The sequence below is a fragment of the Lepus europaeus genome, chromosome 17 (genome assembly GCF_033115175.1).
Source record: "Lepus europaeus isolate LE1 chromosome 17, mLepTim1.pri, whole genome shotgun sequence".
Taxonomy (NCBI): Eukaryota; Metazoa; Chordata; class Mammalia; order Lagomorpha; family Leporidae; genus Lepus; species Lepus europaeus.
This window is the reverse complement of record NC_084843.1, coordinates 77,876,707-77,889,791: the sequence shown is the minus strand read 5'-3', so window position 1 is coordinate 77,889,791 and position 13,085 is coordinate 77,876,707. Positions and strand designations below refer to the sequence as shown.

General features: G+C 54.4%; 1 protein-coding gene across 2 annotated transcripts in view; it reads right to left on the bottom strand.

Moving 5' to 3' along the window:
- The window catches only part of VSTM4 (V-set and transmembrane domain containing 4), a 94,920-nt gene that overhangs the window by 37,467 nt on the left and 44,368 nt on the right, over positions 1–13,085 (bottom strand). For both annotated transcript variants that reach the window (XM_062214362.1, XM_062214363.1), the window contains exon 5: positions 5,503–5,536. In XM_062214362.1, coding sequence (XP_062070346.1) covers positions 5,503–5,536 — 34 coding nt within the window. The remainder of the gene's footprint in view (positions 1–5,502; positions 5,537–13,085) is intronic.

Genomic DNA, 13,085 nt, shown 5'->3' with positions numbered 1-13,085 from the left:
CTTTCTTGTCTCAGCTCTTGGACTGAATGCTTTAGCTCTTTGATATAAAGTAGATGTTTCTGGAATATCATGTATATGAACTTCTGCCACCAAGGTCAAGGCTTTCATTAAGCAGAAAAGATCCGCGCTGTCATCACCATTTCCCTGCAAAACAGCAAAACTGCACTCAACTAAATTTAGTCCTAATTCATGGTTCAACAATGAGTCCTCATTAGACAATGAGTCACCGCCGTGACATATGATGGAAATGCCTCCCCTCCCCCACTGAATCCTGCTTCTCCCACTGAGCCAGCAGGGCTGGAAGGAACAGTAGGCTCAGAAAGCTCACCTATGATTAACTCAGGAGCGAAGTCACTCTACGCTTTGGGGTTGCGTTCTGTCTCTGACACAAGAGTGAGTGTTGCTGGTGCTGACAAATCAGGAAAGATGGAAAGCAAGGCCCGGAAACTCTCTCTGAATGACAGAACTGTGTGGGCTGGGGCAAGCTCTAGTTGTGGCGAGCCGCGCTGTTTTTCTGGCTCCAACGAGGGCGCGGCAGGAGGCAGCGCGTGCTGGGCTCTGGTGAGAGCTACGAGGCTCCGGCCCGGCTGCCTCCCAGAAGTGCAGCTGAATGGAGTGAGTGGACAAGGAAGAAGACCCGCGCTCTGACTCGCGGTGGAAGGGACCCTGAACAGGTTGCTTGGCCTCTGCCCTCCACTGTATCAAGTGGGAGACCCACTCTTGCTGTCTATGTCACATGGCTAGTATGAGGCTCCAATGAGACACCAAATTAGGGCACGGGATGGCTAAATAGCAACTGAGCTTGGGCTGCAACAGGTGCATACTGTGTGGACATTTCATGGAGTTTGAGGCTGCTGCGTGGGACTCTCATGGTGCCCCGTGTTTCAGTTCTGCCCACGCACTTGTAGGGTATGTCCTCCCCTGGAGGTCATTCCGCAGCTACCAGGGTGGGCAGACCAGGCAGGCAGTGAGCACCGTGGAGAGGCTGCACCCAGGACAGCCGCCCCAGGCCACCGGGCCAAGCAAGCAACCTGGATCTTGCACAACTCTCAACAAATTCTTGGCCCCTGTGTTCTGCAGAAAGCAAAGTTATCAACAGCAACAGCTACGTCTGTGTGTGTCTTGTGCAAGGCTCTGTGGGAAGCGATGGGTGTCAATCACCTCTGCCCTTCCCAGAGAAGAAACGAAGACCTCCCAGAGGTCAAGGTTCTCCCCAAGGTCACCAGCTGGATGGATAGAGACATGGGACTGGATCCAGGTCAGCCTGCCTCCTTGGACTTGAAGCCAGGACTCTGGGCCCAATGTGAATAAACAGAGAAAAAAGAAAACTGGGGCAGGAAGGAGGTGAGCCCAACTCGATTCACAATGGCTGCTGTGAGCGCAAGCCAACTGCCTACAGAGAAGGCCCCGGACGGTGACAGGGACATCCCCCTGCACAGCTGCTCCAACCCCTGCCCTGGTGGGAGCAGGGCGGGAACCACTCCAAATGCTGGGGTCTTGGGGCCTGGAGCTGTGGCCCATCCTGGCTGACAGCAGGCAGAGGAGGGGGAGCATGCTCCGGGACACAGCCTGGACGGAGCGCTGTGCTGGCCAGCGCGGGAGTTCTGTGTCTCCACTTCAGAGCCGGCAGCATGTGGAAGCAGAAGGAGGCAGGAAGCAGCGGCACCTACACAGAGCTGATGCCACCTAGGAACACCACTGTCATCACAACCAGGCCCCGACAGCCTGCCACAAAATACTGTTCCACAACTAAATGTGGGGTCGAACCACACTCAGGGCCAGCCTCACCCTTCCCCTGACGCCCCTCGGCTGTTGCGACGGCAGCCTCTTCCTGGGACACGCTGGCTACGGCTGACCGTGCATCAACCATGCACTGGACACCGGATGTTTCCTGTGGTCCTGGGCAGCCCTGGTGCCTGCACCTGTGGCCGACACAGCCCTGTGCAGTCGCGCACTCCCGTGGGAATAGAAGTCGTTCTTCCTCCACTCCCGGCTCTCCAAGCCGCCTGCTGCCTGCCCCAAAGACTTTCATCGTGCCCTGAACTGGGGCAGCAGAGGACGGCAAAGGCTTTTGTCAGACTGGTCCAGAAAAAGCCCTCAGCAGCTGGCACTAGGAAGCCGGGCTGGCTCTGGTCCCCTGGAACCCTTCCAGGCCCTTCCCTGCCCTTCTTGTTCCATAGTCATTCAACCGTGTCACTTTGGTCGACCCAGTCCACACCCAGTCACGTCTGTGCCCTGTCTTTCTCCCTGCCTGCACATCTCAGTGTGACAAAGGAGGACATCCATCAAGTCCTCTCCAAGCCACTCGGTACTCTTGTCACCCCACAACCCTCGAACCAGCATCCATAAGGAAGAATGCCACTCTCTATACCCAAGGTGGCAAGTCACTGTCACTTTAAAATTCTGATAAAGAATAGTAACAGTAACAGGTAGTCTTCCTCCTCCAAGGTCAATGGCCACTGACAAAGGCCAAGGACTTAGGCAAACAGGGCAAATTTCCCAGCATCCCACACTAAGCTTTTCGCACCTGCTCCAGGGCGCCGCCTGCGGCTACAAGACACAAGGCAATAATGACGCCACACGCGAGAGGCCGCTTAACTCCACTTGCAGGATGGACGGGTGGTGCCACCCCTCTCAGTGACTCTCCTGAAGTGACTCCTCCCATTAAGTGAGTGCCACAGGCCAAGCAGGCAGAATTGTGCTTAGTGAGTGTCACCTGTCGGGTGACTCCCGTCATCATTATTAGTATGGAGTCTCCTCTCTGAATCCTTGATGATTTGGGAGCTTGGCAAGGCAGCGTTCCCCACCAGTTGAGCTGAAGACAACGGGTTGCGTTCCACACTTAGCCCTGCGCTCAGGATGTGGCCGTTAATAATGTGAAGGCTGGCTGCTGCTATCAACAGAATGAGTGCCACCCTCGGTGTGGCTCAGGCCCTGTCTGGCCCTCCTGCTGCACCTGCAGGGCCTCTCACCCCACGGACCAAGTTCCTCCAGCCCCCAGGCCTTTCACCCAATCTGCTATGTCCCCCCACCTCCGCCCATCCCCTGCCCACCCCACCCCCCAGCCCTGGAATCCTGACTGCTCCTTCACCCATCACCTCCAAGGAGCTTCCCTTTCCACCCACAGAGCCCTGTCTTGGCATTAGGGGAGCATTAGGGGAGCCAGCGCCAGCTGTGTGGACATCCACAGCTTGGGAACGGCCACGGGTGGACTTCTCTCTGGGTCTCCCACTAGACAGGGACCCCAAGGCCATGGGCCGTGTGTTATTTCACCCTTGCTCTACGGCCTGCACCACTGTCCAGTAGAAAAGAGTTAGCGTATGAGTCCTGGCAGAATAACAGTAGAAACTTGTGCATGGAGCTCACTTCTTGCAGGGCGCATTCTGCACGGACTAACTCACTGATCTCCCCAACAAGGCCACGTGCGAGGTCTAGCACTGTTTCATTTCGCAGAGGTTGAAAAAACTGGTCAAGGACACACAGCCGTCAGTGCTAGAGCCCGAATTTGAATCCATATAGTCCGGCCCCAGAGCTCGGCTTTCATACAAGCAGTGAATGTTTCAAACACTGCTGCTGGTCGATTTTTAGAAAAACGAAGCCAGCAGTCGCAGCTCTGAGCTGGCAGCATACTCCTGGAGGTTGCCTTTGAAATCACATCCGCACCTTGGCTCTGAGATCCTGAACAAATCACTCACTCACTCCATCCCGCACTCTCACCCGCAAGGTACCTTTTTAAATGTTCCGAAAAGACCTGATGATGCTAACACCAAGCTCACACACCACAGCATAAACCGCGCCTGTGATTATCCCAACACAGAGTCTGAGCACCAGGAAATGAACAGCACGGCCAAGTGCAGCAGCTGCCGCTGCTAGGGGCAAGGTCAGAGCGCGTCCACTCTAACTTCTCCCCTGTGCGAGCGCTGCGTGGTCTCACAGCCAGGAGATGGACTGCCTGGGGCCTGCCTTTCCCATGCATGCCCCGCCCCCACCATCTTTCCTCTGGTCAACTCGTCCTGCTCCTGGATCTACTGAGACAGTGTCACAGCTCCACGCGTTGGGTGGGATTTCATTTTAAATCTGATTTTCTGGGACCTAGGGGAGCAGTCTCACATGTACCCAGCTGAGCCCCACCCAGGGCTGTGCTGCCTGGGGTGGGCACATTTCAAATCTTGCAGACATTCGGGGCCTCGCTCCCTGCCCAGGGACATCTGCGTCCCCAGAACTCTCAGCCATGGGAACGGAAGCAGTCTCCCAGCCCTGAGGGTCACAGCCACCCCTCCCAGAAGACAGAACGTCCGACGTTCGGGATAACACACAGTAGAGATGAGCTTTGTGTGCCTTCTGCTTGAACTTCTCTCAGCGGGTCACACAGGCCCCTGGAGCTTCCAGACCCTGCCCTGTCTCAGTGACCGCGGCCTCAGCGCTAGCACGTGGCCGCCTGCTGAGGGTCCCTCCCCTGCCTGAGGGTTTCTGTCCCTGGCCTTTTGCCTGGCCCTGTGCTTCCTGCCAAGGGAAGTGGCCAGAGGCCAGAGGAGAAGGACACTGTCTGGATTATAGCTTGAGACCCCAGAGACTCAGGGACACAGGGCAGGCTGACAGCAGGGCAGCAGGACCTGGAGCAAAGTTGGCTCAGTGCTTACTGCCTGGCTTAGAGGGCGTTGAAGCCTCACCCCGGCAGGGTAGAACAGACAGGGTTCTCAGATGCAAATCTATGGGTTGCCCAATGGGAGCCTGCCCTGGGAAGAGCTGCAACGGCGGCACCTCGCTACCCTCACTGACAGCACCCCGCATAGCTGGTGAGAAGCAGGGGCAGCACTATTTGAACAGGTTATCCCCTAAGCCTCAGGTAGGCCAGGTGCCAGGAGGCCAAACACTGGTGCCCACCGCCACTCCTTGCTGTACCTCCAGCACCAGCTGAGCACGCGGGAATTGTTACGGAAGGCCTAGGGAGGAAGAAAGCGGGGGCCCAGTCATCACCCCAGCATCACCTGCTCCCAAGGCCAGAACGCCCAAGTGCCTGGGACCTTACGAGGACATGGGAGCACTCAGGAGCGCTACTGAGGCCCGAGTGACACCACAGAATGCACCCATCACACATGCATGATTCAACAGTTCTCGGTGTGTCTACAAAGTCGTGCGACCGTCACTCCAAGGTTAGAAATGTCTATCATCCGCAAAACCTTGCCTCCAGCCCATGTAATCCCCACTTCCTCCATCAGGCCTAAGCAAATACTGGTCTCCTCTCAAGTCTGCCAATTTCCCTTCCCTTGGCATTTCATAACAATGCAGGCATACACTACAATAATGTCTTTTACCCCTGGCTTCCTCCACTTAGTGCGTACTTGAGGGTCAGCCACGTTCCTCTGTTAGTTATGCAAATGCATGCAGAACACACATTTAAAAGGCTGATGCATGGCCGAATATGCAGCCCTCAGGTGAAAACATGAATTTACTCAATTTCTTCATAATCTCAAAAGAAAATAATGAAGAAGACATTCGTACCTGTTCTGAGGGCATTTCACCAAATAATGTCTCACTGCAAAAAGAAAGAGAATAGAAGATGGTTAATCGATGCCACTTGAGATCCAAGATGCTGCAGGAATTTACCAAGAAACGCAAGGACCCGCATGAGGGTGGGTGCTGGTGCTGTTCTCCCAATTCGAGGGCCTGCATCAGGGTTCTCTTTCTGATGGAGGAGGGAGGCCAGGTCAGCCATCACTCAGACACCACCGGGACCTGCTACTGCTTCCTCCCTGAATCCAGGCAGGCAGGAAGCCATAAACCCCAGGCCTCCCAGTTCCAAAGCCCAAGATACTCATTTTGATCCAAGGCAAGTTAAGTTGGGTTCTGCTGTGTAGGATCCTGCAATCGCTGAGTTCCCTGACCAGGAGCTTGGTTTTAGTTTATAAAAAAAAAAAAACCCTCTCGGCCGGCGCTGTGGCTCAACAGGCTAATCCTCTGCCTAGCGGCACCAGCACACCGGATTCTAGTCCCAGTCGGGGCACTGGGTTCTGTCCCGGTTGCTCCTCTTCCAGGCCAGCTCTCTGCTATGGCCCGGGAAGGCAGTGGAGGATGGCCCAAGTCCTTGGGCCCTGCACCTGCATGGGAGACCAGGAGAAGCACCTGGCTCCTGGCTTCGGATCAGTGAGATGCGCCGGCCACAGCGGCCATTGGAGGGTGAACCAATGGCAAAACGGAAGACTTTTCTCTCTGTCTCTCTCACTGTCCACAAAACAAAAACAAAAACAAAACAAAACAAAACAAAAAAAAACCTCTCAAGATCACATGACAACAACCCATCCCTACTTAGAGGATGCTCACTGTAAAATGGGTTCGCATTTTCTGGTTAAAGCTATTCCCAGACCCGAGAGAGGCCCTTGGGGAAACAGTCTTAGAACAAGACCTCGTTCTGCAGGAAGAAGGATGCTATGGTTTGGATGTGAGTTTGGGTGTCTCCCAGAGTTCTGTGTGTGAAGGTGAGATTCCCAGGTGGTGCTACTGGGGAGGGGGTGCTGTGGATCTTTAAGACATAGGGCCCAGCTGGAGGTTCTTGGGTCACTGGCATTGTACCCTCAACAGCAGATTGTGGGACCCCAGTCTCTCGCCCTCTCTCCTCCTCTCTGCTCTGATTTGAGTTACCACCACTTGCTCTGTCACATCAGTTCAGAACTTAGCAATGGTTCTAGGTCCTCTTCCTCGTGTGTTCTTTCCCCAGATTCCATTCTCTTGGAACATGCCCGTGGCTGTGGCTGTCTTCCTTCCCCTCCCCACTATTCACATCACCCTTTTCCATTCACAAAATCGAGGCAGACCTCTCTCTGTGCTTTGCACTATGGAGACACAGCCATGGCAGGGGCGGGGCAGGGGAGTGCCGCTGGGACATCAAACAGGAAGTGACATGGGTGGGTCACTGCTGTTGGGGCGAGAAGGGGAATGACCCATGGCTGCACAGCCGGACCTCCTGCATGTCACATTAAATGAGGACTGGATAATGACGTAACCCATCCTAGCTAGCAGAGCAAGTAAAAACCATTTCTGACCACGGATCCCTACGTGCCTTTGACATACAACTCAGAGGCGGGTTACAGACTAGACCGGCATATGAAAACTTTTCTATATTGAAGGAGGTACTTCGGGGCTGACATCTATTAACAAAACAGGAATAGAATGGATGGTGAATTCTCTCCCCAAGCCAATTCATACCGAGGTACCTGAAGTAAAAACAAAAATCCATTTCAAGGGAAGAGCATGTCAATAACATTGTACTCACAATGATTAATTATTTATCTGCATTGATATCATGATTTCATTTTGATTAATTTTATACTAATTTTCAAAATAGCACTAATTGTGCAATATTGATAACTCAATCTCAAAAAATATTTTAACACCTAGAGATTCATGGAATACAGTAATGAAAAAGTTATTAATTTAAATTTCTATGTATTTGTTATTTTACAGATGAGTGTAATAGAATAATCAATAACATACTTTCAAAATATATTAAAGTGTGATAACTGTGAATTAAAGATAAAAGTTCACAGAGAAAACAGACCAATATAAGATTTCTAACAGCTAAAGTTTGTTTGAAGGTCTTTGATTTTGTCTCTTACAAGTCTTTATTTTTTTAAAGATTTATTTCTTCATTTATTTGAAATGCAAAGTGACAGAGAGAGAGAGAGAGAGATCTTCCATCCTCTGGTTCACTTCCCAAATGGCTGCAAGAGCTGGGTCTGGTCCAAGCCAAAGCTGGGAGCCCACAACTCCATCCAGGCCTCCCCCGTGGGTGGCAGTAGCCAAAGCACCCAGGTCATCTTCCACTGCTTTCCCAGGTGCACCAGCGGGAAGCCAAATCAAAAGCAAAGTGGCTGTGGCTCAAATCAGGGCTCCCATATGGGACGCTGGCCTTGTAGACGGCAGCTTAACCCACTGCACCCAGCACTGGCCCCACTCAGGAAATCTTTAAACCACTGGGCACAGTAATTAAGTCCAAGACCCTTAGAGGTAAAAGGGAGACCGAAGTTACCATTTCATTTTAAGATCTCAAAGTATAATACTCCAGAAACTACATTCTTTGCAACAACTGACATTTGGATTGGAAAAGTTTAGTTGCCAACCAGTAAACAGTCAACAATGCAGTTTTTTGTTTTTTGTGTTTTTTTGACAGGCAGAGTGGATAGTGAGAGAGAGAGAGACAGAGAGAAAGGTCTTCCTTTTTGCTGTTGGTTCACCCTCCAATGGCCGCTGTGGCCGGCGCATCTCACTGATCCGAAGCCAGGAGCCAGGTGCTTCTCCTGGTCTCCCATGCAGGTGCAGGGCCCAAGGACTTGGGCCATCCTCCACTGGCTTCCCGGGCCATAGCAGAGAGCTAGCCTGGAAGAGGGGCAACCGGGATAGAATCCGGCGCCCCAACCGGGACTAGAACCCGGTGTGCCGGCGCCGCTAGGCGGAGGATTAGCCTGTTAAGCCACGGCGCCGGCTGAACAATGCAGTTTTGACTTTAGAGGTGTGCGGGCCCAGATGTTTGAGGACCTGCAGAACATGGCACTCCTATCTCCACAACGACCTCATCACCACTCCTGCTTCGCAAACTGTGCCCTCTCCCAAATCCCCGTGTCCAGCCCCCAGCCCCCAGCACCTCAGGATGTGGCTGCATTGGGATAAAGCGCCTTTAAAGACGCAATACGAGGCCATGTGGGCAGCCCTAATCCAAGGTGAACGGTGTCCTTGCAAGAACAGGAGATCAGGACACAGACACACACACACACACAGAGGGGCGACTGTGGTGGGGACACAGGGAGGAGAGAATCCTTAAGAGAAACCAGCCCTGCAGGCACCTTGATCTTGCACTTGGAGTCTCTGTTGTTATGCTGCCTTGCTATGGCAATCGGAGCACCTCACCCTGGGAGCAGCCACGCTGGGGACCCCAGGGCTCTCTGGCAGTGACCCGGCACCACTTTCAGCAACACTGGAGTCAGGGTCCCTGCAGATGGGGAAACTGAGGCTCACAAGGCAGAGCTGGCACGAACCCAAGACAATGGCATGAGCTGACCTATGCTTGGGAAAAGTGCAGCCCGGGGCAGGGAGGGAAGCAGAAATAAAATGGACAGAAGGGATGCCAGGGGCGCCCAGGGCAGTGGAGCAGGGAGGCTAAGAAGGCTGGATGAGGGCAGGCAGTGCCGTGCCGGGGACAGAGGACGAAGCGGCTGCCCGCACTCACAGACATCCTGATGTCTCAGCCTGATGCGTGCGTTCACCCCACTGGCGAAGAGGGACTGGGGCTGTGTCAGGACCCCCAGGGAGTGACTGACCTTGCTGCCACCCCGCCCACCCCTATTCCCCTGCACCTCTCTGAACCCCATACCTTGCACGGCTTCCTGGTAGGACCTGGGGATGCTGCTGCTCTATTTGCTAAGCCAGCTGCCGTCCTGGTGAGGACTGCGGTCGCACCGGCACTGGGTCTGTGTGCTTCCTGCAGAGCGGACGAGTCACTGCTCTCCTGCCTCCTATGGCCCCAGCAGGGACAGAGGCCCTGCACCCCTTCCTAAACACAGCCCTGTGCTCCCCCACGCCAGGTCCGAGGAAGCAGTCCAGCCTGGACAACCTCTCCAGGCCTGGGCAGTTACCAGGCGGGATCCACTCCTCGCAGTGCCCAGGTGGGAGGCTGAGCAGGAGAACCAAGGTCTCTTTTGGCACAGAGAGCCAGTTGGTAGCCTCATTCACTCAACAAAGAGCCCCAGCAGGCGCAGGTGTATGTCATGTCTCCTACGGTCTGGAGAGCTCCTGGTCACCCCCAAGCTCTTGAAATGTGACAAGTCCACAAAAGCAGGTGCTGGAAGTGTCAACTCGTGCCACACATCCAAGCCATAGTGCAAGAAAAGGGATGGCAGGTATCTCTCTTACAATCTTTTAAAACAAGATTTATTTATTTATTTATTTATTTATTTGAAAGACAGAGTTACAGAGAGGAAGGGAGAGAGAGAGGTCTTCTATCTGCTGATTCACTCCCCCCCAAATGGTTGCCATGGCTGAGGCTGGGCCTCATCAGTGTCTCCCACGTGGGTGGCAGGGTCCCAGACATAGAGAGCACCTTCCGTTGCTTTCCCCCGCCGCGTTAGCAGGGAGCTGGATCTGAAGTGGAGCAGCCAGGACTTGAACCAGCTCCTGTATGGGATGCTGGCATCATGGGCAGTGGCTTACCCTGCTGCACCACCACAACACAGATGATGCCCCCAGTATTTGGCCCCTGCCACCCCCATGCGAAGACTCAGATGGAGTCCTGGCTCCTCTTTTAGGCATGGCTCACATCTGGCTATTGTCCACATTTCGGGGAGTGAATCAGAGGATGAAAAGTCTCTGCCTGTCACTCTGCCTTTCAAATAAATATAAATACCCTTTTCAACAGACTGTCATTTCAAAGCTCAGATACAGAGGCTGGGGGCAGGGGAGGAGTGCTGGAGCCAAGGCTGTCGAAACCAGATTGAGGAACCCCTAGGACAGCGCTGTGCTCAGCCCTGAGCCACCAACTGTGGGTGTTTCCAGGGTGACTCAGGGCTATGAGAGCCTGGGACAGGGTTCCAGGCACTGCTGGTCCCAACACAGAGCAGGGACACAGAGACCAAGTTGAGCCCAGCCAGCCACACATGGGTGCAATTAACTCCGGCTCGTGCAAACACGGAACCGCAGGAACCCTGGGAATGGGAGGGGCTGGCCTGTGGCTGGCTGGCTTCCCGGATGGGCTCTGTTCATCTCGAGGAGCAGGGCTGCTCCTCTGATCTCTGCTTTCCAGACAGATGTGCTATGCCGCTGGACAGCAGGCACTGGGCTCAGCCCCACTGTGCGGCGAGGGTGAGCGGAAGGGCAGGGCAGGGCCAGTTCCCCACCATGTGTCCAGGATGCGAGAGGCCCAACAGGCACGCATCTGCACAGGAAAACTTGAAACCATCCTGGGGGGGGGGGGGGATGAGGTCCCATGGAAGGCCCTGCCCTCTTCCCACCATGCACTGTTTTCAATGCTTTATTTGCATTGCTGGTTTTAATCAAGATGACATAAGTTTGTTATAGTGTAGCATGCTGAATGCAAGAATACACTATATATGAGTTAGAAGAGTGTCAGTATTTATATATTTATATATTCATTATTTAATTTGACAGGTGGAAGAGGGGAGGGGGAGAGAAACTGCTCATCATTTGGTTCACTCCCCCAAATGCCTGCAAGCCGCTGGGGCTGGGCCAGGACCCGGGAACCCCACGCAGGTCTCCCGTGTGGGTGTCAAGGACCCGAGTACTTGAGCCATCACCTGCTGCCTCCCAGGGTGCACATCAGCAGGGAGCTGGAATTGGGAGGGGAACAGGAGCATTCTAACATGGGATGCTGGGGTCCCCAGCAGAAGCTAACTGATGCACCAAAGGCCCACCCCAGGGTGGTCGGTTTTTGGCAGTGCAATTTCTGGGTGATATGGACACGAGTGGCTTGGGTACAAATGCTTGACTTATCCCAGCCACCTGGGGTGCTCGGGCTGTGCCCCTCATTCTTCAATCTGGGGACCTCTCTGGCTCCCCATTGGGGCTGGCAATGGGGAAACACGACAATGAAGCTTTCTTGGAGTATGACCACAAATTCCCAACGTGCCTTAGCCAGTAGGATGTAGGAACGACCCTGTGCCAATGTCCAGCTGTGGAGCCACCAAGGAGCAAGGCCTGGCTATGTTGTTGGTGGCCCACAGGGAGAGAGGGATGTCACTGTCTCTGCTGTCCAGTCCATCTCCAGGGCTGAGTGGCACCACCCTGGAGCCTCGGTTCCTGGCAACTCTGGGGGACGGAAGCCACATGGATGACCCCAAAAGACCATCCAGCCCAGCCCAGCCCAGACTGTGGGATCTTGAGCAAAGAAATGCTGACAGCCACTCCTTTTGGGGTGATTTGTCATGCAGCCATAGATACCTGGATCATCTGGGGATTAGCAAACGATCCCTCCCTTCCCCTCTCTCTCTCCCCTCCCCCCCCCCCCCCCCCCCCGGAGAGCCAACATAAACCCAGGAAAGGCACCGATGCTGACTCACAGCTTCAGAACCAGGACAGAGGTCTTTGACCAGCTGAAAACTAGGCCAGATGGGAGTCTTAAAGAACTAAAAAGAAAATGCAGCTGACGAAGAAACCATGCACAGAGTTCAATTTTCCTGCACCCAAATGATCTTTTAATCTCATGTTGTCCTCGAGTGCTTTGAAGTCCCCTTGTCTTTATCAGCTCCTCCTTCGTCCGGGACAACATCTCTGTTACTGCACTGTGTCAGCGGGCAGAGGGCTGCACCCCAGACCTCGTTGGCGACGGGAGGCTTCCCGGCCTGATTCTGGACGGCGCCGTTCGGAGCCCCAGGCTGCCGGCCTGCACGCGGTAAAGGAGCCGGGGCACACCCCCCACCCCCACCCCTGCTGCAGTGTGGCAGGGCTTGGGAGGCACAGGGCTGGTTCCTGTCGGGATGGGCGTGCCCAGCACTGAGGCAGGCTCTGCTTCCTCCACCAGCACACAGTGGCTCTGTGAAATGACCCACACCCAGAGAGAGCGTGGGGACAGCAGCAGGCGCACGCAGGCCCAGCGTCCCTCTGCTTGGCCTGGCCCAGGCTTGCGTCCTCTAGCTCAGCAGACAGAGCGTGTCAGGGGTTAGTCAGCTCAAAGGCGGAGCTCTTCCGTGGGGATGGTCCCACCGCTGGGGCAGCTGGGAATCCTCAGGGGACATTTCTGATTATCCCTTGGCCTAGGGACAATAGCCAGCCTGTGGCAGGCATGGGACATCCAATGGCAATGCCCAGCGATGGACAGTCGAGTCCGCAAATAAAGATTTATCCCCCAGGAATGTGAAGGATCCCCTGGGAGCCAGGTAGAGCAGATGATATGCTGTTTGCGGAAGGCTACGTCCACCTGCCATATAGACGTAAGGTTAACCTTTGCTCCTTTTTAACACTGCCGCTCAAGGGTCTAAGACCAGGGCAGGAGTGGGTGTTTCCATCTGAAGCCTCACCAGCAGTTGGGGTTTTACTGTCCCCAGCCGCACAAGCAGCGACACTCCTGGGTTTTAGGCATAACC